Raw genomic sequence first — 25783 nt, 5'->3', positions numbered from 1 at the left:
TATGAGGAATTGCAAATATTTCAACATATAATGTTAAAAATATGATATTCAGCGTTAATATGAATTAATTTTGCACTACCGTCTAATGAAATTAAAGTAATTAATATGAATTGTAAAATGTTTGTTACAAAAATAAAAATAGTGTATTTAATCGTGATTTTAAAAGACAATTTTTAACAATATTAAAAATGTAATTTAATTAATGGATATTATATTGTGTTGAAAAAATCAAATCAAAGTAAAAATTGACTAAGAAAAATAAACAACAAAAAGTTGCACTAGCAGGTGTCACACTAGAGACTTTGAGATGATAAAGAAGTAAAAATGAAAAAGTTATGTTGAGATGATGAAGAAGTTAAAAATAAAAAGAAGTTAAAAATAAAAAGTTGTCATTAGGAAGTGTTTAACTCAAGACATTAAGAGGAGCAAACTCTTAAATCCAAAGCCTTCACCACAAGGACAACATCTTTGTGTGATATATTTTTTAATTATATTAAATTAAGACAATACTAGGTTGTGCTATGAGGAATTACAAATGTTTCATTCCATAATGTGAAAAATATGGTATTCATTGGTAATATGAATTAACTTTGCTCTACCATCTAATGGAATTAAAGTATTTAATATTAATTCTTAAATGTTTGTTACAAAAATAAAAATAGTGTATTTAATCGTGATTTTAAAATACATTTTCTAACAATATAAGAAAAGTAATTTGATAAGTGGATATTATATTGTGTTGAAAAAATCAAACCAAAGTAAACACTAATGAGCAAAAAAAATAAACGACAAAAAGTTGACACTAGTAGGTGTCAAACTCTAAAAAAACAAAAAGTTGACACTAGCAAGTGTTAAACTCAGGACATTAAGAGGACCAAACTCTCAAGTCTCAGACCTTGACCACTAGACCGACATCTTTAACTCATAAATTAGATTTCGTTTGATTCAATTAAGATAACACTAAGTTGCGCTAAGAGGAATTGCAAATATTTGAATATATTATGTGAAATATATGATATTCATCTTTAATATGAATTAATTTTGTTGTACCTTCTAATGGAATTAAAGTACACGCTCCATTCTCTTTTATAAGCAAATTTGACTTTTTACATTCATTCATTAAATAATGTATTTAGATTACATATAGACTAGATACATCATTTATTCAATGAATCTAAAAAGTTAAATTTTGCATATACTAAGAAATAGAGGGAGTATTTAATATAAATTCTTAGATGTCTATTACAAATATAAAAATAGTGTGAATAATTGGGACATTAAAAGACAGTTTTTAACAATATTAGAAAAGTAATTTGAAAAGTGGATATTATTTTGTGTTGAAAATATCAAACCAAATTAAAAATTAATTAAAAAAATAAACAACTAAAAGTTGACAGTAGCAGGTGTCAAACTTGAGACTTTGATTAGATAAAGAAGTAAAAAACAAAAAGTTGACATTAGCAAGTGTTGAACTTATGACATTAAGAGGAGCAAACTCTCAAGTCACAAGCCTTCACCACTAGGCCAACATCTTTGTGTGATAACATTTTTTTGTTATACTAAATTAAGACAACACTGAGTTGCTCTATGAGGAATTGCAAATATTTCAACATATAATGTTAAAAATATGATATTCAGCGTTAATATGAATTAATTTTGCACTACCGTCTAATGAAATTAAAGTAATTAATATGAATTGTAAAATGTTTGTTACAAAAATAAAAATAGTGTATTTAATCGTGATTTTAAAAGACAATTTTTAACAATATTAAAAATGTAATTTAATTAATGGATATTATATTGTGTTGAAAAAATCAAATCAAAGTAAAAATTGACTAAGAAAAATAAACAACAAAAAGTTGCACTAGCAGGTGTCACACTAGAGACTTTGAGATGATAAAGAAGTAAAAATGAAAAAGTTATGTTGAGATGATGAAGAAGTTAAAAATAAAAAGAAGTTAAAAATAAAAAGTTGTCATTAGGAAGTGTTTAACTCAAGACATTAAGAGGAGCAAACTCTTAAATCCAAAGCCTTCACCACAAGGACAACATCTTTGTGTGATATATTTTTTAATTATATTAAATTAAGACAATACTAGGTTGTGCTATGAGGAATTACAAATGTTTCATTCCATAATGTGAAAAATATGGTATTCATTGGTAATATGAATTAACTTTGCTCTACCATCTAATGGAATTAAAGTATTTAATATTAATTCTTAAATGTTTGTTACAAAAATAAAAATAGTGTATTTAATCGTGATTTTAAAATACATTTTCTAACAATATAAGAAAAGTAATTTGATAAGTGGATATTATATTGTGTTGAAAAAATCAAACCAAAGTAAACACTAATGAGCAAAAAAATAAACGACAAAAAGTTGACACTAGTAGGTGTCAAACTCTAAAAAAACAAAAAGTTGACACTAGCAAGTGTTAAACTCAGGACATTAAGAGGACCAAACTCTCAAGTCTCAGACCTTGACCACTAGACCGACATCTTTAACTCATAAATTAGATTTCGTTTGATTCAATTAAGATAACACTAAGTTGCGCTAAGAGGAATTGCAAATATTTGAATATATTATGTGAAATATATGATATTCATCTTTAATATGAATTAATTTTGTTGTACCTTCTAATGGAATTAAAGTACACGCTCCATTCTCTTTTATAAGCAAATTTGACTTTTTACATTCATTCATTAAATAATGTATTTAGATTACATATAGACTAGATACATCATTTATTCAATGAATCTAAAAAGTTAAATTTTGCATATACTAAGAAATAGAGGGAGTATTTAATATAAATTCTTAGATGTCTATTACAAATATAAAAATAGTGTGAATAATTGGGACATTAAAAGACAGTTTTTAACAATATTAGAAAAGTAATTTGAAAAGTGGATATTATTTTGTGTTGAAAATATCAAACCAAATTAAAAATTAATTAAAAAAATAAACAACTAAAAGTTGACAGTAGCAGGTGTCAAACTTGAGACTTTGATTAGATAAAGAAGTAAAAAACAAAAAGTTGACATTAGCAAGTGTTGAACTTATGACATTAAGAGGAGCAAACTCTCAAGTCACAAGCCTTCACCACTAGGCCAACATCTTTGTGTGATAACATTTTTTTGTTATACTAAATTAAGACAACACTGAGTTGCTCTATGAGGAATTGCAAATATTTCAACATATAATGTTAAAAATATGATATTCAGCGTTAATATGAATTAATTTTGCACTACCGTCTAATGAAATTAAAGTAATTAATATGAATTGTAAAATGTTTGTTACAAAAATAAAAATAGTGTATTTAATCGTGATTTTAAAAGACAATTTTTAACAATATTAAAAATGTAATTTAATTAATGGATATTATATTGTGTTGAAAAAATCAAATCAAAGTAAAAATTGACTAAGAAAAATAAACAACAAAAAGTTGCACTAGCAGGTGTCACACTAGAGACTTTGAGATGATAAAGAAGTAAAAATGAAAAAGTTATGTTGAGATGATGAAGAAGTTAAAAATAAAAAGAAGTTAAAAATAAAAAGTTGTCATTAGGAAGTGTTTAACTCAAGACATTAAGAGGAGCAAACTCTTAAATCCAAAGCCTTCACCACAAGGACAACATCTTTGTGTGATATATTTTTTAATTATATTAAATTAAGACAATACTAGGTTGTGCTATGAGGAATTACAAATGTTTCATTCCATAATGTGAAAAATATGGTATTCATTGGTAATATGAATTAACTTTGCTCTACCATCTAATGGAATTAAAGTATTTAATATTAATTCTTAAATGTTTGTTACAAAAATAAAAATAGTGTATTTAATCGTGATTTTAAAATACATTTTCTAACAATATAAGAAAAGTAATTTGATAAGTGGATATTATATTGTGTTGAAAAAATCAAACCAAAGTAAACACTAATGAGCAAAAAAATAAACGACAAAAAGTTGACACTAGTAGGTGTCAAACTCTAAAAAAACAAAAAGTTGACACTAGCAAGTGTTAAACTCAGGACATTAAGAGGACCAAACTCTCAAGTCTCAGACCTTGACCACTAGACCGACATCTTTAACTCATAAATTAGATTTCGTTTGATTCAATTAAGATAACACTAAGTTGCGCTAAGAGGAATTGCAAATATTTGAATATATTATGTGAAATATATGATATTCATCTTTAATATGAATTAATTTTGTTGTACCTTCTAATGGAATTAAAGTACACGCTCCATTCTCTTTTATAAGCAAATTTGACTTTTTACATTCATTCATTAAATAATGTATTTAGATTACATATAGACTAGATACATCATTTATTCAATGAATCTAAAAAGTTAAATTTTGCATATACTAAGAAATAGAGGGAGTATTTAATATAAATTCTTAGATGTCTATTACAAATATAAAAATAGTGTGAATAATTGGGACATTAAAAGACAGTTTTTAACAATATTAGAAAAGTAATTTGAAAAGTGGATATTATTTTGTGTTGAAAATATCAAACCAAATTAAAAATTAATTAAAAAAATAAACAACTAAAAGTTGACAGTAGCAGGTGTCAAACTTGAGACTTTGATTAGATAAAGAAGTAAAAAACAAAAAGTTGACATTAGCAAGTGTTGAACTTATGACATTAAGAGGAGCAAACTCTCAAGTCACAAGCCTTCACCACTAGGCCAACATCTTTGTGTGTGTCGCACGCTCGCGAAAAATGAACAGAGTCGCCACCAATATATTTATCCCATAAGGGAAAGGAATATCAGGAAACCTAACAAAGGAAGGAACAGGGTCTTGCGACCAGAGAATCAAGGTACGGGAGTCGGTTACGCAAGGGGAAGGTATTAGCACCCCTCACGCCCATCGTACTCGATGGTATCCACCTATGTTTGTTTCTATCTAAAGGGTGTATATCTATGTCTATGTCTAAATGCGAAGTGAATGCAAAATGTAGGGAAAAGAAGAATTGTACTCGCACGGGCCCTACCCCGCTGCCTACGTATCCTTTTCAGGAATCAGAGTTACCGTAGCTCGGCTCACGATTTTCTGTTTGTTTTGTGTTTTTTAATTGGGCGGCGTTAACGTTCGCGCTCTTGCATAAGGGATCGACCTACGATGCGTACGAGCGGAAATAACGGTGACCTTAAGAGAAGAGAGAGATTGGTTTGTGTCTTTTAGGGTAATTCCATGATGACAAAACCCACTACAAGGTCTCACGTCACTTCCTTACTTTGTTTTAAATCTGACCATTTATTAGTGTTTTAAATGTTTTTGGTTGGTGTTTTTTAAGGGAATTAGTTTGTGACTTAGATCATACCAAAAGGATTTTGTTTTTTGAGTATTTAGAGAATGCACATCGAGGCCTACGCCACAATCGTTTCTCTAAATGGCGGTTAAGAAATACACCGAGGCCTCACACCTCAATCATTTCTTCTCCGCTAAGTAAAAGAGATACAAAAAGAAGTTTTTTTATGAATATTTAGAGAATGCACATCGAGGCCTATGCCACAATCGTTTCTCTAAATAACGGTTAAGAAATACACCGAGGCTTCACACCTCAATCATTTCTTCTCCGCTAAGTAGAAAAGAACATACATCGGGGCCTACGCCCCAATCATTTCTTTCCTACTATGAAATATAGTAACGGTATGATCCTTGTCGGTATTTTATTAAGTATTTTAAAAGTTGAAAAGAAAAGAATGAAAGAAGGGAACTAACCTACTTTCTAGCCTAATGATTGTTCTAGTCTAAGTTATTCTATTCTAAGTCTAATGTAGTCTAAAATAGGCCAAAAATATGACCAAAGTCAAGTAACAAAGTCACACAAAAATCATATAGAAATCAACATATAAATGATACAAAAGCAATTCAAACATTAGTGCAAAGTTAAACTAAAAATACTATTATTTTTATGGGTTTTTGTTAACAAGGGAAATCTAATTCAAGCCTAACTATATTAAAAAACTATTAACCCTAAAATTAACAATTTTATTGTTTTCTATGTCATTTATTATCAACAAAACTAGATAAAAAAATATGTCAAAATATCTAAATGCTAACAAGAAAAATAATACGTGTCTATATTCTTTTAATCATGTAAAAATCTACCAAAGCTATTGTGGTTTTATGTCATTTTTATTACCTAGAAGAAGTAGCAAAAAACTAAGTAGAAAAACCTAAAAGACTACCAACTAAATGTGAATCAGGGGGTGGAAGCTGAAAAATGGGGGTGTGAAGAGTACATGCGCAGGCCTGGTACAGAGGCCCAATAAGTTTTTTGTTGTTCACGTTTTGGCCAAAAATGGCGTGTCCTGGGCCATGGTGGGGGTGCAGACCTAGCAACTCGTGGCAAGGCCCTATAGTTTTCTTTGTTTCAGATTTTGTGTACCCAAAAATTCGATGGGCCCTAGGGAATTGAAGATCCATCTGGATTGTGGTTCAGATTTAATATTGATTAAAAAAAATAACAAAAATGAAATAAAGAAGGGAAAGGGGATTAGGTCAAACCAGATTGTGGCTATCAGAATTCTTTTGAACTCAATCTTCTCCTCTTTCCTCACACTCATGGCGTCGACGGCGACAACCTCTCCATGATCTCCGCTCGAAATCCTTCATCTCCGAACTCAGATTTCTTCGTCTCAATCCATCAAACCTCAACTCGGTTCACGATATCTTCGTCTCCGAACTCATCTTATCCTCAATTCTCCGATCTCCCTTTGTCTCCTATCTCAATCGTTTCTGTTCATAGAGGATGGAGAAGACGCCGCGATGTTGAAGGTTTGCAAAGATAGTAGTGAAGAAGAATTTGCGAGGATGATGGTGATGAGTGCCGTCGTTGTTGCGAGTTGAAGCCGTGTTGCGCTTTGCGTCGTGAACAGGGATTGCAACGATGACACGTTGAAGATTGATGAAGATGAAGAAGAATTCTGTGAGTGATGAAGGTTATTGATGACTGCAGCAAGTCGATGAGGATTGATGAAAGGAGAAAGATGAAGATCCGTGGAAGTTTGACTCTGAAGTCAGGTTTGGTTTCTAGTTCTCTCAATTTTCTGTTAAATTTCTCTGTTAACTTTCTCCTCTTCTCATTTCTGTTTCTTTTCTGTTGACGATGATGATGAGATTGAAGATGTGATGGAAGCTGGTGGATGAAGAAAAATGGTGGTCAGTGAGAAGAATGGTGGTGAAGAATGAATGTGAAGTGTGATAATGGAAGCAGGGTTGCAGTGCGATTATGGTGAGGAAGTGAAAATGACGAAGGCTATGGTGAATGGTGTGGTGGAGAGAAAGTAAGGATGGTGAAGTGAAGAATGAGTCTAGAGCTTGCAATTGATGAAGGTGCCGACTTATATAGAGGTTCAGGGAAGAGGTTCTGAGAAGGTTCGTTTCTATTCTCCACCTTTTCTGTTAAATGTTAGTATAAACTGTGTTCTGAATTTCTGTTGAATGAATGGTTGAGTCAGTTAGGTGTTATAACTGAATTCTGTTAGTTAGTTATTGGGTGGTTAGGAGAGTTTGAAGGTTAGTTATTTTTCTGTTATGACTGTTATGAATTGATGTGAAACTGGAAGTTAGGGCGATTAATAATTGGTTAGGACTCGGTTAGTTATGTGGTTGTTATAAGACTGGTTTAGACAGTTAGGGAAACTGTTAGTGGTTAATGGTTTGAAAATTGGTTGAACTGAATATGGTTTTGAGGGGTTTAACAGGGCTGGTTTTGATTTTTTTTCATGGCAAAGGCTTTGGTTTTGATGCAATGTAAATGTATATGTGTGTATGGTATGGTGGGTTTCATGTGTATGCTGATATGGTTTTTGGTCTGAATGTGTGTGATGTACAAGGCTGTTTTAGTGCAGTGATAATTAGGGGCTTGAACTTGATGCATTGCTTTTTGGTGGAAAGATTCGATTCAACAGGGTTGGCTTTCAGATTCGAATCGTGAACTGACTTGTCTTTTTTGTTTAATATCAGAATCTGTGGTTTATTTTTGGATTAGTTTATGCTGAAACTTGAAGTGTACTGCCATATGACTCCTGTTTGGGTTCTATGCAGGGCTGTTTGGATTGTTGATTGCTATGTGGTGAAGGCATGGGGTCTTAAAGGATAAGCAAAAGAATGGAGGCATTTGGTGAAGAAAAGGAACGTGGCTTAAGGATGTGGGTCTAGGAGATATTCACTGTTTTTTTTGTATTTTCTTTTATGTAATTGTTATGATGGCAATGTAATATGGGTTTAGATGTGAGATCTTGAAACATGGCTTGAAACATGTAATGAAATTTTGAATTTAATGATATGGAATTGAATGAGTGTATGGACATTTGAACTTTGTATTGACATTTGGATGGGAATAAATGGACAGTAAAAAGGGCACTGAATGATGTATGTGTTGAAAATGGTTGATGAATGTATTTGTTCTTTGAAATTTTGGTGGTCTTTGAATGAACTTTGAATAATGATGGGTGATGGATACCTTAAATTCCAAGTAACTTGCATTCCTTTTCTAGAAATCTACACGAATCCTTTTCCAAACTTAATAGGCATACATCTTTATCCCCTTGATTAATTTGAACACCGATTTGAATTCGTAACATTAGGTAGTCTCTTGAATGAATGCTTTTGATTACTGAGTTCAAATCAATCCTCTCTTTCAACTTCCATCTCAAGCCCGTTCTAACTTGTTTTGCAAGCAACAAGAAAACTGAAGGAATGACCATACCTTGAACAAAAGGAGACTTCTAATCATGCTCACACTTTTAGCCATTCAAACCATAAACCCTTGACTTAATTATCACAAAAGGAACGTCGTGAGGGGTCTTTTGGACGAAGATAAAACTTGACGTGTTGGATAACACTTTAGCATGAAATTCAGTGAACCTTAGTGGAATTAAAACCCAGACACCATGTAAAAGAAACCAAAGTCCTCTTGACCCTGACGAATCTTCATAGAGGAAAGCCTTGTAGTTTTAGGATAAAGAAGTCCACAATGAACGACCAAAAAACTAGCCTCCAAAATCCTTGATCCCATGTTCCAAATTGTTGATTAATGATGCATGATGAGTTAGATGACCTAATGGAAGGTATGTACATGAATGCAAAGCCTAAGCCAGTTAATATTGAAAGGGTAGGACAAATTTGGGGTATGACAGTGTGATAACATTTTTTTGTTATACTAAATTAAGACAACACTGAGTTGCTCTATGAGGAATTGCAAATATTTCAACATATAATGTTAAAAATATGATATTCAGCGTTAATATGAATTAATTTTGCACTACCGTCTAATGAAATTAAAGTAATTAATATGAATTGTAAAATGTTTGTTACAAAAATAAAAATAGTGTATTTAATCGTGATTTTAAAAGACAATTTTTAACAATATTAAAAATGTAATTTAATTAATGGATATTATATTGTGTTGAAAAAATCAAATCAAAGTAAAAATTGACTAAGAAAAATAAACAACAAAAAGTTGCACTAGCAGGTGTCACACTAGAGACTTTGAGATGATAAAGAAGTAAAAATGAAAAAGTTATGTTGAGATGATGAAGAAGTTAAAAATAAAAAGAAGTTAAAAATAAAAAGTTGTCATTAGGAAGTGTTTAACTCAAGACATTAAGAGGAGCAAACTCTTAAATCCAAAGCCTTCACCACAAGGACAACATCTTTGTGTGATATATTTTTTAATTATATTAAATTAAGACAATACTAGGTTGTGCTATGAGGAATTACAAATGTTTCATTCCATAATGTGAAAAATATGGTATTCATTGGTAATATGAATTAACTTTGCTCTACCATCTAATGGAATTAAAGTATTTAATATTAATTCTTAAATGTTTGTTACAAAAATAAAAATAGTGCATTTAATCGTGATTTTAAAATACATTTTCTAACAATATAAGAAAAGTAATTTGATAAGTGGATATTATATTGTGTTGAAAAAATCAAACCAAAGTAAACACTAATGAGCAAAAAAATAAACGACAAAAAGTTGACACTAGTAGGTGTCAAACTCTAAAAAAACAAAAAGTTGACACTAGCAAGTGTTAAACTCAGGACATTAAGAGGACCAAACTCTCAAGTCTCAGACCTTGACCACTAGACCGACATCTTTAACTCATAAATTAGATTTCGTTTGATTCAATTAAGATAACACTAAGTTGCGCTAAGAGGAATTGCAAATATTTGAATATATTATGTGAAATATATGATATTCATCTTTAATATGAATTAATTTTGTTGTACCTTCTAATGGAATTAAAGTACACACTCCATTCTCTTTTATAAGCAAATTTGACTTTTTACATTCATTCATTAAATAATGTATTTAGATTACATATAGACTAGATACATCATTTATTCAATGAATCTAAAAAGTTAAATTTTGCATATACTAAGAAATAGAGGGAGTATTTAATATAAATTCTTAGATGTCTATTACAAATATAAAAATAGTGCGAATAATTGGGACATTAAAAGACAGTTTTTAACAATATTAGAAAAGTAATTTGAAAAGTGGATATTATTTTGTGTTGAAAATATCAAACCAAATTAAAAATTAATTAAAAAAATAAATAACTAAAAGTTGACAGTAGCAGGTGTCAAACTTGAGACTTTGATTAGATAAAGAAGTAAAAAATAAAAAGTTGACATTAGCAAGTGTTGAACTTATGACATTAAGAGGAGCAAACTCTCAAGTCACAAGCCTTCACCACTAGGCCAACATCTTTGTGTGATAACATTTTTTTGTTATACTAAATTAAGACAACACTGAGTTGCTCTATGAGAAATTGCAAATATTTCAACATATAATGTTAAAAATATGATATTCAGCGTTAATATGAATTAATTTTGCACTACCATCTAATGAAATTAAAGTATTTAATATGAATTGTAAAATGTTTGTTCCAAAAATAAAAATAGTGTATTTAATCGTGATTTTAAAAGACAATTTCTAACAATATTAAAAATGTAATTTAATTAATGGATATTATATTGTGTTGAAAAAATCAAATCAAAGTAAAAATTGACTAAGAAAAATAAACAACAAAAAGTTGCACTAGCAGGTGTCACACTAGAGACTTTGAGGTGATAAAGAAGTAAAAATGAAAAAGTTATGTTGAGATGATGAAGAAGTTAAAAATAAAAAGTTATCATTAGGAAGTATTTAACTCAAGACATTAAGAGGAGCAAACTCTTAAATCCAAAGCTTTCACCACAAGGACAACATCTTTGTGTGATATATTTTTTAATTATATTAAATTAAGACAATACTAGGTTGTGCTATGAGGAATTACAAATGTTTCATTCCATAATGTGAAAAATATGGTATTCATTGGTAATATGAATTAACTTTGCTCTACCATCTAATGGAATTAAAGTATTTAATATTAATTCTTAAATGTTTGTTACAAAAATAAAAATAGTGTATTTAATCGTGATTTTAAAATACATTTTCTAACAATATAAGAAAAGTAATTTGATAAGTGGATATTATATTGTGTTGAAAAAATCAAACCAAAGTAAACACTAATGAGCAAAAAAATAAACGACAAAAAGTTGACACTAGTAGGTGTCAAACTCTAAAAAAACAAAAAGTTGACACTAGCAAGTGTTAAACTCAGGACATTAAGAGGACCAAACTCTCAAGTCTCAGACCTTGACCACTAGACCGACATCTTTAACTCATAAATTAGATTTCGTTTGATTCAATTAAGATAACACTAAGTTGCGCTAAGAGGAATTGCAAATATTTGAATATATTATGTGAAATATATGATATTCATCTTTAATATGAATTAATTTTGTTGTACCTTCTAATGGAATTAAAGTACACGCTCCATTCTCTTTTATAAGCAAATTTGACTTTTTACATTCATTCATTAAATAATGTATTTAGATTACATATAGACTAGATACATCATTTATTTAATGAATCTAAAAAGTTAAATTTTGCATATACTAAGAAATAGAGGGAGTATTTAATATAAATTCTTAGATGTCTATTACAAATATAAAAATAGTGTGAATAATTGGGACATTAAAAGACAGTTTTTAACAATATTAGAAAAGTAATTTGAAAGGTGGATATTATTTTGTGTTGAAAATATCAAACCAAATTAAAAATTAATTAAGAAAATAAACAACTAAAAGTTGACAGTAGCAGGTGTCAAACTTGAGACTTTGATTAGATAAAGAAGTAAAAATAAAAAAGTTGACACTAGCAAGTGTAGAACTTATGACATTAAGAGGAGCAAACTCTCAAGTCACAAACCTTCACCACTAGGCCAACATCTTTGTGTGATCACCTTTTTTTGTTATACTAAATTAAGACAACACTGAATTGCACTATGAGGAATTGCAAATATTTCAACATATAATGTTAAAAATATGATATTCCGAGTTAATATGAATTAATTTTGCACTACCATCTAATGAAATTCAAGTATTTAATATGAATTGTAAAATGCCTGTTACAAAAATAAAAATAGTGTATTTAATCGTGATTTTAAAAGTCAGTTTCTAACAATATTAAAAATGTAATTTAATTAGGGGATATTATATTGTGTTGAAAAAATCAAATCAAAGCAAAAATTTATTAAGAAAAATTAACAACAAAAAGTTGAAACTAGCCGGTGCCACACTAGAGACTTTGAGATTACAAAGAAGTAAAAATGAAAATGTTTTGTTGAGAAGATGAAGAAGTAAAAAACAAAAAGTTGTCACTAGGAAGTGTTGAACTCATTACATTAAGAGGAGCAAACTCTCAAGTCCAAAGCCTTCACCAATAGGAGAACATATTTGTGTAATATATTTTTAAATTATATTAAATTAAGAGAACACTAGGTTGCGCTATGAGGAAATGCAAATATTTCAATCCATAATGGGAAAAATATGATATTCATTGGTAATATGAATTAACTTTGCTCTACCATCTAATGGAATTAAAGTATTTAATATAAATTCTTAAATGTTTGTTACAAAAATAAAAATAGTGTATTTAATCGTGATTTTAAAAGACATTTTCTAACAATATTAGAAATGTAATTTGATAAGTGGATATTATATTGTGTTGAAAAAATCAAACCAAAGTAAAAATTAATTAAAAAAAACAAACGACAAAAAGTTGACACTAGTAGGTGTCAATCTGTAAAAAACAAAAAGTTGACACTAGCAAGTGGTAAACTCACGACATTAAGAGGAGCAAACTCTCAAGTCACAAACCTTGACCACTAGACCGACATCTTTGACTCATAAATTTGATTTTCATTGATTCAATTAAGATAACGCTATGTTGCGCTAAGAGGAATTGCAAATATTTGAATATATTATGTGAAATATATGATATTCATCTTTAATATGAATTAAGTTTGTTGTACGTTCTAATGAAATTAAAGTACACGCTCCATTCTCTTTTATAAGCAAATTTGACTTTTTACATTCATTCATTAAATAATTTATTTAGATTATATATAGACTAGATACATCATTTATTCGATTAATCTAAAAAGTTAAATTTTGCATATACTAAGAAATAGAGGGAGTATTTAATATAAATTCTTAGATGTTTATTACAAATATAAAAATAGTGTGAATAATTGTGACATTAAAAGACAGTTTTTAACAATATTAGAAAAGTAATTTGAAAAGTGGATATTATTTTGTGTTGAAAATATCAAACCAAATTAAAAATTAATTAAAAAAATAAACAACAAAAGTTGATAGTAGCAGTTTTAAAACTTTTTCTTTTAGCTTAGAGTTTTCTATTTCAAATCTCTTAGTTTCAGATGCAAAAATCTCTTTGAGCTTTTTGTATTTGAGACTAAGTTTACTCTTGACTTCCAGAAGTTCTTATAAGCTAGAAACTAAGTCTTTTCTATTGAGTTTAGAAAATACCTCTTTAGAGTCTGAATCAGTAGTAGATTCTTCTTCAGCATCAACTGTTGCCATGAGTGCTATGTTAGCTTGCTCATCTTTAGAGTCATCCCGTGTATCCATCATGACTTTCTTCTTTTCAAACTTCTTTCTGGGCTTTTCCCTCTGAAGATTAGGACATTCATTCTTGAAGTGTCCAGGCTTTTTGCATTCATAACACACTACCTTCTTGTTGTCAGATCTTTTGTGTTCAGAAGATTCTCCCTTTTCAGGTTTCTTGAAGTTCTTGAATCTTCTCTGCTTGCTCTTTCAGAGTTGATTCACCCTTTTGGATAAGAGAGACAATTCGTCTTCTTCTTCTGACTCATCAGATCCTTCTTTTTCTTCCTGAAAAGTGTTAGCACAATGTTTATTATTAGATTTTAAAGCAATAGACTTACCTTTCTTCCGAGGCTCATTTGCATCTAGCTCAATCTCATGACTCCTCAGAGCACTTATAAGCTCCTCAAGAGATACTTCATTCAAGTTCTTTGCAATCTTGAATGCTGTAACCATTGGTCCCCATCTTCTGGGTAGACTTTTGATTATCTTCTTAACGTGATAAGTGTAGATGTTGTTGATTGGCTGTAATTTTTGGTAAAACTAGTTGTGGTTCTATCTTGTCAAAACTGGTGTCATGACATGCATTCTGCTGTTGTGAAGTCTTTCCTTATGCAGGCCTTTACCTGATGTCAAGGCCGATGTCATGACATTCGCAGCTGTTCGTTCTTTTCTATTACTATTTATGGTTATGTGATCTGATAAGATCCTATGCGCTTTATTTGGTAATGATGGATTCCGATCTGTTTCAAGGACGTCTTGGATGATTATTATTATTAGTTCCTTGATTTATGGAGATTAGTTTTATTAGGGTTAAAACTATTTTGTGGATCCAAGGCCCAACTGCTGTATTGTATGAAGGCTATTTATTCCACGCAGGTGCTGTTGTTGACGTTAGGGTTTTTGTTTGAGAAACTTTTAGAGTTCTTTGTTTCTAAGTCTTTCGTTGTAGCTTTCTTGTAAGCCAAACAATCATCATGATGATTGTCTTGGTCTAGGCGTTTTGTTTTGAGTTGTAAGAAGTACTCAAAGCTTTTAAGCAAGAGTACTATTGTACTTGATCAAAGCTTTTAAGCAAGATCAAGTTGTGTCCTTGAAGAGTGTCTTCTTTTGTTATTCGTTGGTTAGTTTTCATCACTGTTGTGATTGAGGGGGAGTGAGTAGGATCTCTGGTCTAAGTTGTTTAGATTGAAGTTGCATTGGGTAGATATTAAGTGAAAGGCGTAATCTTGATTTGTATTACCTTTAATTGATATTACTTATAGTGGACTTCCTCCCTGGCTTGGTAGCCCCCAGATGTAGGTGTGTTTGCACCGAACTGGGTTAACAACTTTCCTGTGTTGTTTTTCTGTTTACTCTTTGTTCTTTTGTTTAAAAATGTTCAGATAGTAATGCCGTGACATCCTGTTAGACATCACGTGTCTGAGTCCAGAATTTCAATTGGCATCAGAGCAGGCACCCTGCCTGTTTTTACTGGGTGAGATCTAGGGACAGTATTTTCTGGTACTATGGACAAAGAAGGTGGTGGATTTGTGATTAGACCACCCATTCTGGATGGTTCTAATTATGATTATTGGAAACCTCGCATGGTGGCTTTTCTGAAATCCGTGGATAGTAAAGCATGGAGAGCTGTGAACAAAGGATGGGAACATCCTGTTATTACTGATAAAGATGGCAAGAAAACTCTTAAACCAGAGGAAGAATGGGACAAAGATGAAGAGGCATTGGCGCTTGGCAACTCTAAAGCCTTAAATGCTTTATTCAATGGAATTGACAGGAATATTTTCAGACTGGTGCACCAGTGTGAACTAGCCAAAGATGTTTGGGATACCCTCAAGACTACTCATGAGGGCACCTCCAAAGTGAAGATGTCAAGACTTCAACTGCTAACTACAAAGTTTGAAAATCTAAGGATGAGGGATGATGAAAGTATTAAGGATTTTCATATGAATATACTGGATATTGCTAATACCTCAGGAGCTTTGGGAGAGAAAATGTCTGATGAAAAGCTGGTGAGAAAAATTCTTAGATCCCTACCTAAGAGATTTGATATGAAAGTTACAACTATAGAAGAGGCACAGGACATCAGCAAAATGAAGGTAGAAGAGTTAATTGGATCTCTTCAAACCTTTGAGATGAGAATCAGTGAAAATTCTGAAAAGAAGAACAAAAGCATAGCTTTTGTGTCCAACTCTCAAGAAGAAGTAGAGGAAAGTAGGGAAGAGAATCTATCTGAATCTATAGCTATGCTTGGCAAACAATTCAACAAAATTATGAGAAGAATGGATCAGAAGCCAAGACCTAATGCCAAGAACATCTCATCTGACATCAATAGATCTTATGACTCTGGCAGAAGAGCTAAACCAGAACAAAAGTACAATCAGAGCAAAGGGATTCAATGTCATGGATGTGAAGGGTATGGACATATTAGAGCTGAATGCCCTACTTATCTCAAGAAACAAAAGAAAGGATTGTCAGTCTCCTGGTCTGATGAAGATTCTGAGAGTGATTTTGAAGAAGAATCAGCCAAACATGTCACAGCCCTTACTGGAGTTTGCAATTCTGATGAAGATTCTAGTGAAGATGAGCTATCCTTTGAAGAGCTGGCAACCTCCTACAGAAAGCTGTGTATCAGAAGTGCTGAAGTGTGTCAACAAGGTGAAAAGCAGAAGAAATACATAGCTCAGTTGGAGGCTGATAACAAAGGGCTTAGTGAAACTATATCTGAACTGAATAGTGAAATTATCATGTTACAATCCAAACTTGATCAGATGTCAAAATCTGTAAAAATGTTGAACAGTGGCACGGATATGTTGGAGGAGATTTTGCAGGTTGGAAAAAGTTCAGGAGATATGTCTGGTATAGGATTTGTTGGTGCAAAGAAACATTCCCAAGATAGTAGCAGAACTAAACCTGAAGCTGAGATGTTGAAACCGATGTCAAAACATGTGACTCAACATCACGAGAAAAGTGAAATGAAGAGAAAGTTTCAAAAATGGAGATGTCATTACTGTGGGAGATTTGGACACATTAAGCCTTTTTGCTTCAGATTATATGGATACCCAGATCAAGCTCCTTACTACAAACCTAAGCAGATCATGCCCATCCAGAAGCAACAATGGAAACCTAAAAATATGGCTTTAATAGCCCATACATCTCTTAGAGTTTCAGCCAAAGAAGACTGGTATTTTGACAGTGAATGTTCCAGACACATGACTGGACTCAAGAATCTGCTTGTTGATATCAAGAGTCATTCTACTAGTTATGTAACCTTTGGTGATGGAGCTAAAGGAGAAATCAAAGGAGTTGGAAAATTAGACTGTTCAGGAGTGCCAAATTTAGAAGGTGTTTTGTTGGTCAAAGGCCTGACTGCTAATCTTATAAGCATCAGTCAACTCTGTGACCAAGGATACCAAGTCAACTTCACTAAAGCTGAGTGTGTGGTTACTAATGAAGAAAAGGAAGTAGTAATGAGGGGTGTCAGATCCAAAGATAACTGCTACTTGTGGGTGTCTCATGAATCCATCTATTCTACTGTATGCTCTAAGGAAGAAGAAGCAAAGCTGTGGCACCAAAAACTTGGTCACCTTCATCTAAGAGGTATGAAAAGGATTATTTCTCTGGAAGCTGTGAGAGGAATTCCTAAGCTACAAATTGATGAAGGAAGAATATGTGGTGAATGTTAGGTAGGAAAACAAACCAGGATGTCACATCCAAAGGTTACACATCTGACTACTTCCAGAGTTCTTGAACTGCTACATATGGACTTGATGGGACCAATGCAAATAGAAAGTCTTGGAGGAAAGAAATATGCTTATGTGGTGGTAGATGACTACTCCAGATACACTTGGGTAAATTTCATCAGAGAAAAATCAGATGTGTTTGATGTTTTCAAGGACCTGTGTCAAAGAGTTCAAAGAGAAAAAGAAAATGGTGTTGTGAGAATTAGGAGTGATCATGGAAAGGAATTTGAGAATCAAAAGTTTGCTGATTTCTGCTCCTCTGAAGGAATACATCATGAATTTTCTTCCCCTATTACTCCACAGCAAAATGGGGTTGTTGAAAGAAAAAATAGAACTATTCAAGAATCAGCCAGAGCCATGATCCATGCTAAGAATCTTCCTATCTACTTCTGGGCTGAAGCCATGAATACTGCTTGTTATGTCCATAATAGAGTTACCTTAAGAAAAGGAACCTCTACCACCCTATATGAGATCTGGAAGGGAAGAAAACCCACTGTCAAATACTTCCATGTGTTTGGTAGTAAGTGTTACATTCTTGCTGATAGAGATCACAGAAGGAAGATGGATCCCAAGAGTGATGAAGGAATCTTTCTGGGCTACTCTACGAACAGTAGAGCCTATCGAGTGTTCAACTCAAGAACCATAATAATAATGGAGTCCATAAATGTTGTGGTTGATGATGACCACAATCAAGCAGATGTCACAGAAGATGTCGGAACATTCTGGGATATTACAGCTGAAGGATCTACCAGAGAAGATGATTGCAGTCCTACTATCACAGAATCTGAGACTGAACTTCCTAACAAGAGTCCATCAATAAGAGTTCAAAAAAATCATCCTAGTGAACTTATTATAGGTGATCTCAACAGTGGAATTACTACAAGGTCAAGGGAAGTAGTTTCAAACTCTTGTTTTGTGTCAAAAATTGAACCTAAAAATGTCAAGGAAGCCTTAACAGATGAGTTCTGGATTAATGCCATGCAGGAAGAACTAGGCCAGTTTGAAAGGAATGAAGTATGGGAGCTGGTACCAAGACCTAAAGGTACTAATGTCATTGGAACAAAATGGGTTTACAAGAACAAGTCAGATGAACTGGGAACTGTTGTCAGAAACAAAGCAAGGCTAGTTGCTCAAGGATACACTCAAGTTGAAGGAATTGACTTTGATGAAACCTTTGCTCCAGTTGCTAGACTTGAGTCAATTAGATTACTGCTAGGAGTTGCTTGTATTCTAAAATTCAAACTATATCAGATGGATGTGAAGAGTGCTTTCTTGAATGGATACCTGAGTGAGGAAGTTTATATGGAGCAACCTAAAGGTTTTGCTGATCCAAATCATCCTGACTATGTGTACAAACTAAGAAAAGCTCTTTATGGCCTAAAACAAGCCCCTAGAGCTTGGTATGAGAGACTAACTGAGTTTCTTACTGGTAATGGGTACAGGAAAGGAGGAATAGATAAAATTCTCTTTGTTAAAGATGAAGGAGGAAAGATCCTGATTGCTCAAATCTATGTGGATGATATTGTGTTTGGGGGGATGTCAGACAAGATGACTAGACATTTTGTTGATCAGATGCAATCAGAATTTGAAATGAGTCTAGTTGGAGAATTAACTTATTTTCTTGGGCTGCAAGTTAAACAGATGGAAGACTCAATCTTTCTCTCTCAGAGTAAGTATGCTAAAAACATTGTTAAAAAGTTTGGAATGGAAAATGCTTCTCACAAAAGAACACCAGCTCCTACTCACTTAAAGTTGTCCAAAGATGAAAAGGGAACCAGTGTTGATCAAAGTTTATATAGAAGCATGATAGGAAGTCTGCTGTATCTCACAGCCAGTAGACCTGATATTGCTTTTGCTGTTGGGGTGTGTGCTAGGTATCAAGTAGATCCTAAGATCAGCCATATCAACCAAGTCAAGAGGATCCTGAAATATGTGAATGGTACTTGTGAATATGGAATGCTCTACTCTCATGGGTGTGAACCTATTCTCACTGGATATTGTGATGCAGATTGGGATGGAAGTGCTGATGACAGAAAAAGTACTTCAGGAGGATGTTTCTTCTTGGGTAATAATCTTATTTCATGGTTCAGCAAGAAACAAAAGTGTGTGTCCTTGTCCACTGCAGAGGCAGAATACATTGCAGCAGGAAGTAGTTGCTCTCAGCTTGTTTGGATGAAACAAATGTTAACAGAATACAATGTCACACAAGATGTCATGACATTATATTGTGACAACTTAAGTGCCATTAACATTTCAAAGAATCCCATTCAGTATAGCAGGACCAAGCACATTGATATTAGACATCATTACATTAGAGATCTTGTTGAAGATAAAATAATTGCCTTGGAACATGTTGCTACAAACCTTCAATTGGCTGACATTTTCACAAAAGCCTTGGATGCAAATCAATTTGAAAATCTAAGAAGCAAACTAGGCATTTGTCTTTGTGAAGGATTATAGCAATTAATTGGGTGTGGGGCCAGCAATATTTCTCTCTCCAAATCTTTGATATCATTACACATTAAAGTGTATTTTCCCCCCCTTTTACAAGTTACCCAAACGGTTTCCATTCCTCCAAAACCTCTCCTCCACACTCTCGCTATCTCTCTGTGTTGCTGCATTCACAATCCCTTACCCAGCTTTCCACTTTCTCTCACCATGTCTCAGAGTTCTCCCTCAAAGAAATCTTCTCCTACCTCTGAAACAGCATCAGGTTCTAGGGCACCAAATGTTGTGAGTGATCAAGATGTTGTGCTGGATGTTGTGCCATTGAACTCTGTTCCTGCTACCGATACTATTCGTAATCCACCAAGAAAGATGCATGCAAGAAAATCAACTGGGGGATCTGTTCCTGAAACCTTTTCTGCTCAAGGTAGAGAGGGTTCTGCTTATGTTCACAATGCGATCGCAGGTATTGTCACAAGAATCTTGAATGAAGGGCACAAGGTTGATGGGATATCTGTTCCTCTAGCCCAGATGTCTGCCTCTGAGAACAGCAAAGATGATCAAGATGGTCAAGATGATGCTAGCAAAGATCAGGGTGATGTTGAGACATCGGTTGATAACACTGATGAGAAGAACCCAGGTGCCAAAGAAGTTGAGACATCTGAAGCTATTAATGTTGAAACATCTGGTACTAAAGATGCTGAAGTTCTTGAGCCTGAGAAAGCTGAAGAGGTTCATGTTGCTGCTTCTAAAGAAACCCCTAATGAAGGTCCTACTGTGCATGATGTTGTGAATCTGGATGATCTGGATGATTCTATTGACATTGCTGATGATGAACTCATCTCTAGCATCTCTCATAGAGTCAAGACTCGTAAGGGCAAACAGGCTTGTGATCAAGATTTCTTCAAACCTCAGGTTACTCCTCAAAAGAAGGTCACTATAAAGAAGGTCAAGAAGGTCCTTGCTGAACCTTCAACCACAGGGAGCAAGGCTACTGTGAAGAAGAGGAAGGAAAGAAGTGTTTCTGTCCCAGAAGATGATGTCTTAAGTGATGTCCCTGACATCCCATCCAAGAAGAAGATTGCTGTCACAAAGTCCTCCACAAAGGTTCGTGATGTTCCTTTGGATAACATTTACTTGCACTATGCTTCAAATGCTATCCAGTGGAAGTTTGTCTATCAAAGAAGGCTGGCTCTGGAAAGAGAATTAGCAAATGATGCTCTGGAATGTCAAGAGGTCATGAAGCTCATCAAGGCTGCAGGTTTGATTAAAACTGTTACTCATTTTTCAAAGTGTTATGAAATGCTGGTGAAGGAATTTATTGTGAATTTGTCTCAAGATTGTGGTGACAGAACAACTGATGATTTTCATAAGGTGTATGTTAGAAGAAAGTGTATAGATTTTTCCCCTGCTGTTATCAACCTATATCTAGGTAGAGATGCTGAGGCTCAACCTGAGCTTGAAGTGACTGATAATGAGGTTTGCAAGGTAATCACTGGTGGTAAGGTTAAGAAGTGGCCCATAAAGAGCAAACTGTCTGCTAGTTCTCTTAATGTCAGGTATGCATTGCTGCACAAAATTGGTGCTGCTAACTGGGTGCCTACCAATCACACTTCCACCATTGCTGTTGGCCTAGGAAGATTCATATATGCTGTGGGAACCAAGACAAAATTTGACTATGGGACCTACATATTTGATCAAACTATGAGGCATGTTGGTACCTCTGCTACCAAGCTTCCCATTGCTTTCCCATCTCTGATATGTGGAATAATCCTCAAGCAACACCCTGGAATTCTGAAAAGTAAAGATTCTGTATGTAAGAGGGAGAGTGCTTTGTCTTTTCACTACAAGCTGCTGCAGAGGTCTGATGACAAGACATCTGCTGGGACATCACAACCCAGCAAATCTGTGAACAAAGCTCTTCTTATTGCTGAGCTAAAAGAGACTTGTCAAGAGTTGGACAACAGGAAGCTGAAACTTGAAAATCTCATCCACAGTCTTGAGCAGTCTACAGATGATGATCTTGCTGGTGAAAAGGGTGGTGACAATATGGATGAAGACAAAGAGGCTGAGGAAGAAGCTGAGGAAGAGGCTGAGGGTGCTGAGAGTGGGAGTAGTGATGCTGCTGAATGGACTAGTAGCTCAAGTGATGACAATCCTGGTGGCTCTAGTGATGAAGACAGTGATGGGTCTGATGATTAGCTCTGCTGAGCTGAATATGTTTTGGCTCCTTTTGTGGCTAAAAAGGGGGAGTAATTGGTAGTGGTAATGTAGTGGTAGTGGTTGTTTTGTTGTAATGGTTGTTCTGTTATTTTGGTGATCTTTTGGTTTTTTTTTGGACATGGTTGTTTTGTGGTTTTCTTTATTTTGGGTTTTCTCTGGTTCTCCCTGACAATGACAAGTGGTTTCTATAACAGTTGATTAAGTAGATGTTTTCTGGTTTTCTGGTGATTAATCAAGTTGCTGTCAGAATTTATTTTTCTGTTACAGAATTTATTTTTCTGTTGTTGGCTGCTGTGTATGCTCTGATATCTGTTTACATCTATTAGTGTTTTAGCCAAAAATTTGCCAAAGGGGGGGTTTGTAGATGTTGTTGATTGGCTGTAATTTTTGGTAAAACTAGTTGTGGTTCTATCTTGTCAAAACTGGTGTCATGACATGCATTCTGCTGTTGTGAAGTCTTTCCTTATGCAAGCCTTTACCTGATGTCAAGGCCGATGTCATGACATTCGCAGCTGTTCGTTCTTTTCTATTACTATTTATGGTTATGTGATCTGATAAGATCCTATGCGCTTTATTTGGTAATGATGGATTCCGATCTGTTTCAAGGACGTCTTGGATGATTATTATTATTAGTTCCTTGATTTATGGAGATTAGTTTTATTAGGGTTAAAACTATTTTGTGGATCCAAGGCTCAGCTGCTGTATTGTATGAAGGCTATTTATTCCACGCAGGTGTTGCTGTTGATGTTAGGGTTTTTGTTTGAGAAACTTTTAGAGTTCTTTGTTTCTAAGTCTTTCGTTGTAGCTTTCTTGTAAGCCAAACAATCATCATGATGATTGTCTTGGTCTAGGCGTTTTGTTTTGAGTTGTAAGAAGTACTCAAAGCTTTTAAGCAAGAGTACTATTGTACTTGATCAAAGCTTTTAAGCAAAATCAAGTTGTGTCCTTGAAGAGTGTCTTCTTTTGTTATTCGTTGGTTAGTTTTCATCACTGCTGTGATTGAGGGGGAGTGAGTAGGATCTCTGGTCTAAGTTGTTTAGATTGAAATTGCATTGGGTAGATATTAAGTGAAAGGCGTAATCTTGATTTGTATTACCTTTAATTGATATTACTTATAGTGGACTTCCTCCCTGGCTTGGTAGCCCCCAGATGTAGGTGTGTTTGCACCGAACTGGGTTAACAACTTTCATGTGTTGTTTTTCTGTTTACTCTTTGTTCTTTTGTTTAAAAACGTTCAGATAGTAATGTCGTGACATCCTGTTAGACATCACGTGTCCGAGTCCAGAATTTCAATAAGCTTTTGTGTATCCCTTGTCAAGAACTCTCAATCCAGCAGTTAGAGTCTAGAATCTGGAGAACATTGCTTCAATGTTTTCTTCATCTTCCATCTTGAAGGCTTCATACTTCTGGATGAGAGCCAGAGCTTTTGTCTCCTTGACTTGTGCATTTCCTTCATGAGTCATCTTCAGAGATTCAAAAATGTCATGAGCAGTTTCTCTGTTTGTGATCTTCTCATACTCAGCATGTGAAATGACATTTAACGATATAGTCCTTTCTTCGTGGTGATTATTGAACTCTTTCTTTTGATCATCACTCATAGCCTGTCTAGTGAGCTTGTCTCCACGAGTAGATACTGGATGTATGTAACCATCCAACATTAGATCCCATAAATCACCATCTTGGCATAGAAAATAACTTTCAAGTCTATCTTTCCAATATTCAAAGTTCTCACCATCAAAGACTCGTTGTCTATTGAATCCATTTAAGCTAGAGTTACCATTGTTGTTTTGTTCAGTAACAGTTGGTGTTGGAGTAGGATTTGCCATAGCGTGTTTTTCTTCCTGAATCTTTTCTCTAACACGATTAAGTGTTTGCACCTAGAACCGGCGCTCTGATGTCAATTGAAGGAGTGAAAAACACTTAGAAAGGGGGGATTGAATAAGGGTTGTTTCTAAAAATGGCAGATAAAAAATAACCACACAGATATTTTTATCCTGGTTCATTGTTAACCAAACTACTCCAGTCCACCCCTTACAGAGTGATTTACCTCAACTGAGGATTTAATCCACCAATCAACCTTGATTACAATGATTATCCACTTAGACAACTTCTAAGTCTTCTAGAGTACTCCCTCTGTCCCAAATTATAAGAGAAATTCACTTTTTTGATTCATTGAATAATTAATGTATTTGGTCTATATATAGACCAGATACATTAATTATTCAATGAATCAAAAAAGTGAATTTCTCTTATAATTTAGGAAGGAGGGAGTATACAGATCACAACTTGATCACTCTAGGAAATTCCTTTTGCAAAAGTAAACAATATTACAAGAGATTAAAGTGCTTCTTATTAAGCTATAATCACCAAGTGATTTTTCTCTCAAGATTAAGTTCTAACACTCACTAAGATATTACAAGTTGTGAGGTTAAAGAAGAAGTTTCTTTGTTGTTTTTGTGTGATAACGTTAAGAGTCAATTTGGCAGTGTAAGGTTACTTAGAGTGTGTGTTGTTTTTGCTTCAGCAATCATAACTTCTCTTATATAGGCAGTGAGAAATGTGACCGTTGAGTAGAATTTAATGCTTTGTGTGAATAGTACACTGCTGCATTTAATGTTTCACTCTTTTGTCAACTACCTCGAGTCATGCTTCAACTGCTCTTGCTGACTTTGCCTTTTGTAGCTTCTAATGTTCCTTTTGTCAGTCAGACGAATTTGACGTTTTGTAGCCTTTTTCATCTTGTACTTGCTTCTGAACTCAGACTATTAGAATGGCGTTTGGTTATCAGAGTCTTCAACGTTGGTGCAGATGCAACTTCAGTCATTAGACTTTGGAAGTTCTTTGTAGCGTGATACCATCTGATCTTCTGAGCCTTGCTTCTGATTTGCCATCTTCTGATGCCTTCCAGATCATGTTCTGATTTTCTCAAGACCATCTTCTGATGTCTTTTAGACCATGTTGTGATGAAGCCATCCATATGTTCTGGGTCAGAGCTTCTGAATGATGATTTAGTGCATACTCTTTTAGACTTTTCCTAAAATAGAAAACGTGAATAATTAGGGTACCACATTGTCTTATACAAAATTCATATATAATATTATCATTAAAACTAAAAATATTAATCAGAACATTTCATGTTCTAACAACCCTTAATGTTTATGCATTGTTCACATATACTTTTCATGAACATGTCAATGTTTATATTACTATTCAAGTCATTGTTCATGTCATTTGTGAATAGTAAATACGGTATAGGTATAATGAACGATGTAAGAATGAAATACATTGATTAATGATTTGTAGTATATTTATTTTTAAAAGAAAAAACACCGGGGTAAATAAATGGAGAACTCAGGGGCATTTTAGCCACAAAAAATATGTTCTAT

At 33.5% G+C, this 25783-nt stretch overlaps 1 protein-coding gene across 1 annotated transcript; it reads left to right on the top strand.

The window, feature by feature from the left end:
• The first annotated feature begins 20546 nt into the window (after positions 1 to 20546).
• Positions 20547 to 22376, top strand: LOC131643988 (uncharacterized). The gene is made up of 2 exons (XM_058914392.1): positions 20547 to 21215; positions 21489 to 22376. Exons 1-2 carry the CDS (start codon positions 20547 to 20549, stop codon positions 22374 to 22376), a joined length of 1557 nt encoding a protein of 518 aa, XP_058770375.1.
• Positions 22377 to 25783: the final 3407 nt, after the last annotated feature.

The sequence above is a fragment of the Vicia villosa genome, linkage group LG1 (genome assembly GCF_029867415.1).
Source record: "Vicia villosa cultivar HV-30 ecotype Madison, WI linkage group LG1, Vvil1.0, whole genome shotgun sequence".
Taxonomy (NCBI): domain Eukaryota; kingdom Viridiplantae; phylum Streptophyta; class Magnoliopsida; order Fabales; family Fabaceae; genus Vicia; species Vicia villosa.
The sequence above is the reverse complement of the archived record's forward strand: the minus strand, read 5'-3'. Positions and strand labels throughout refer to the sequence as shown.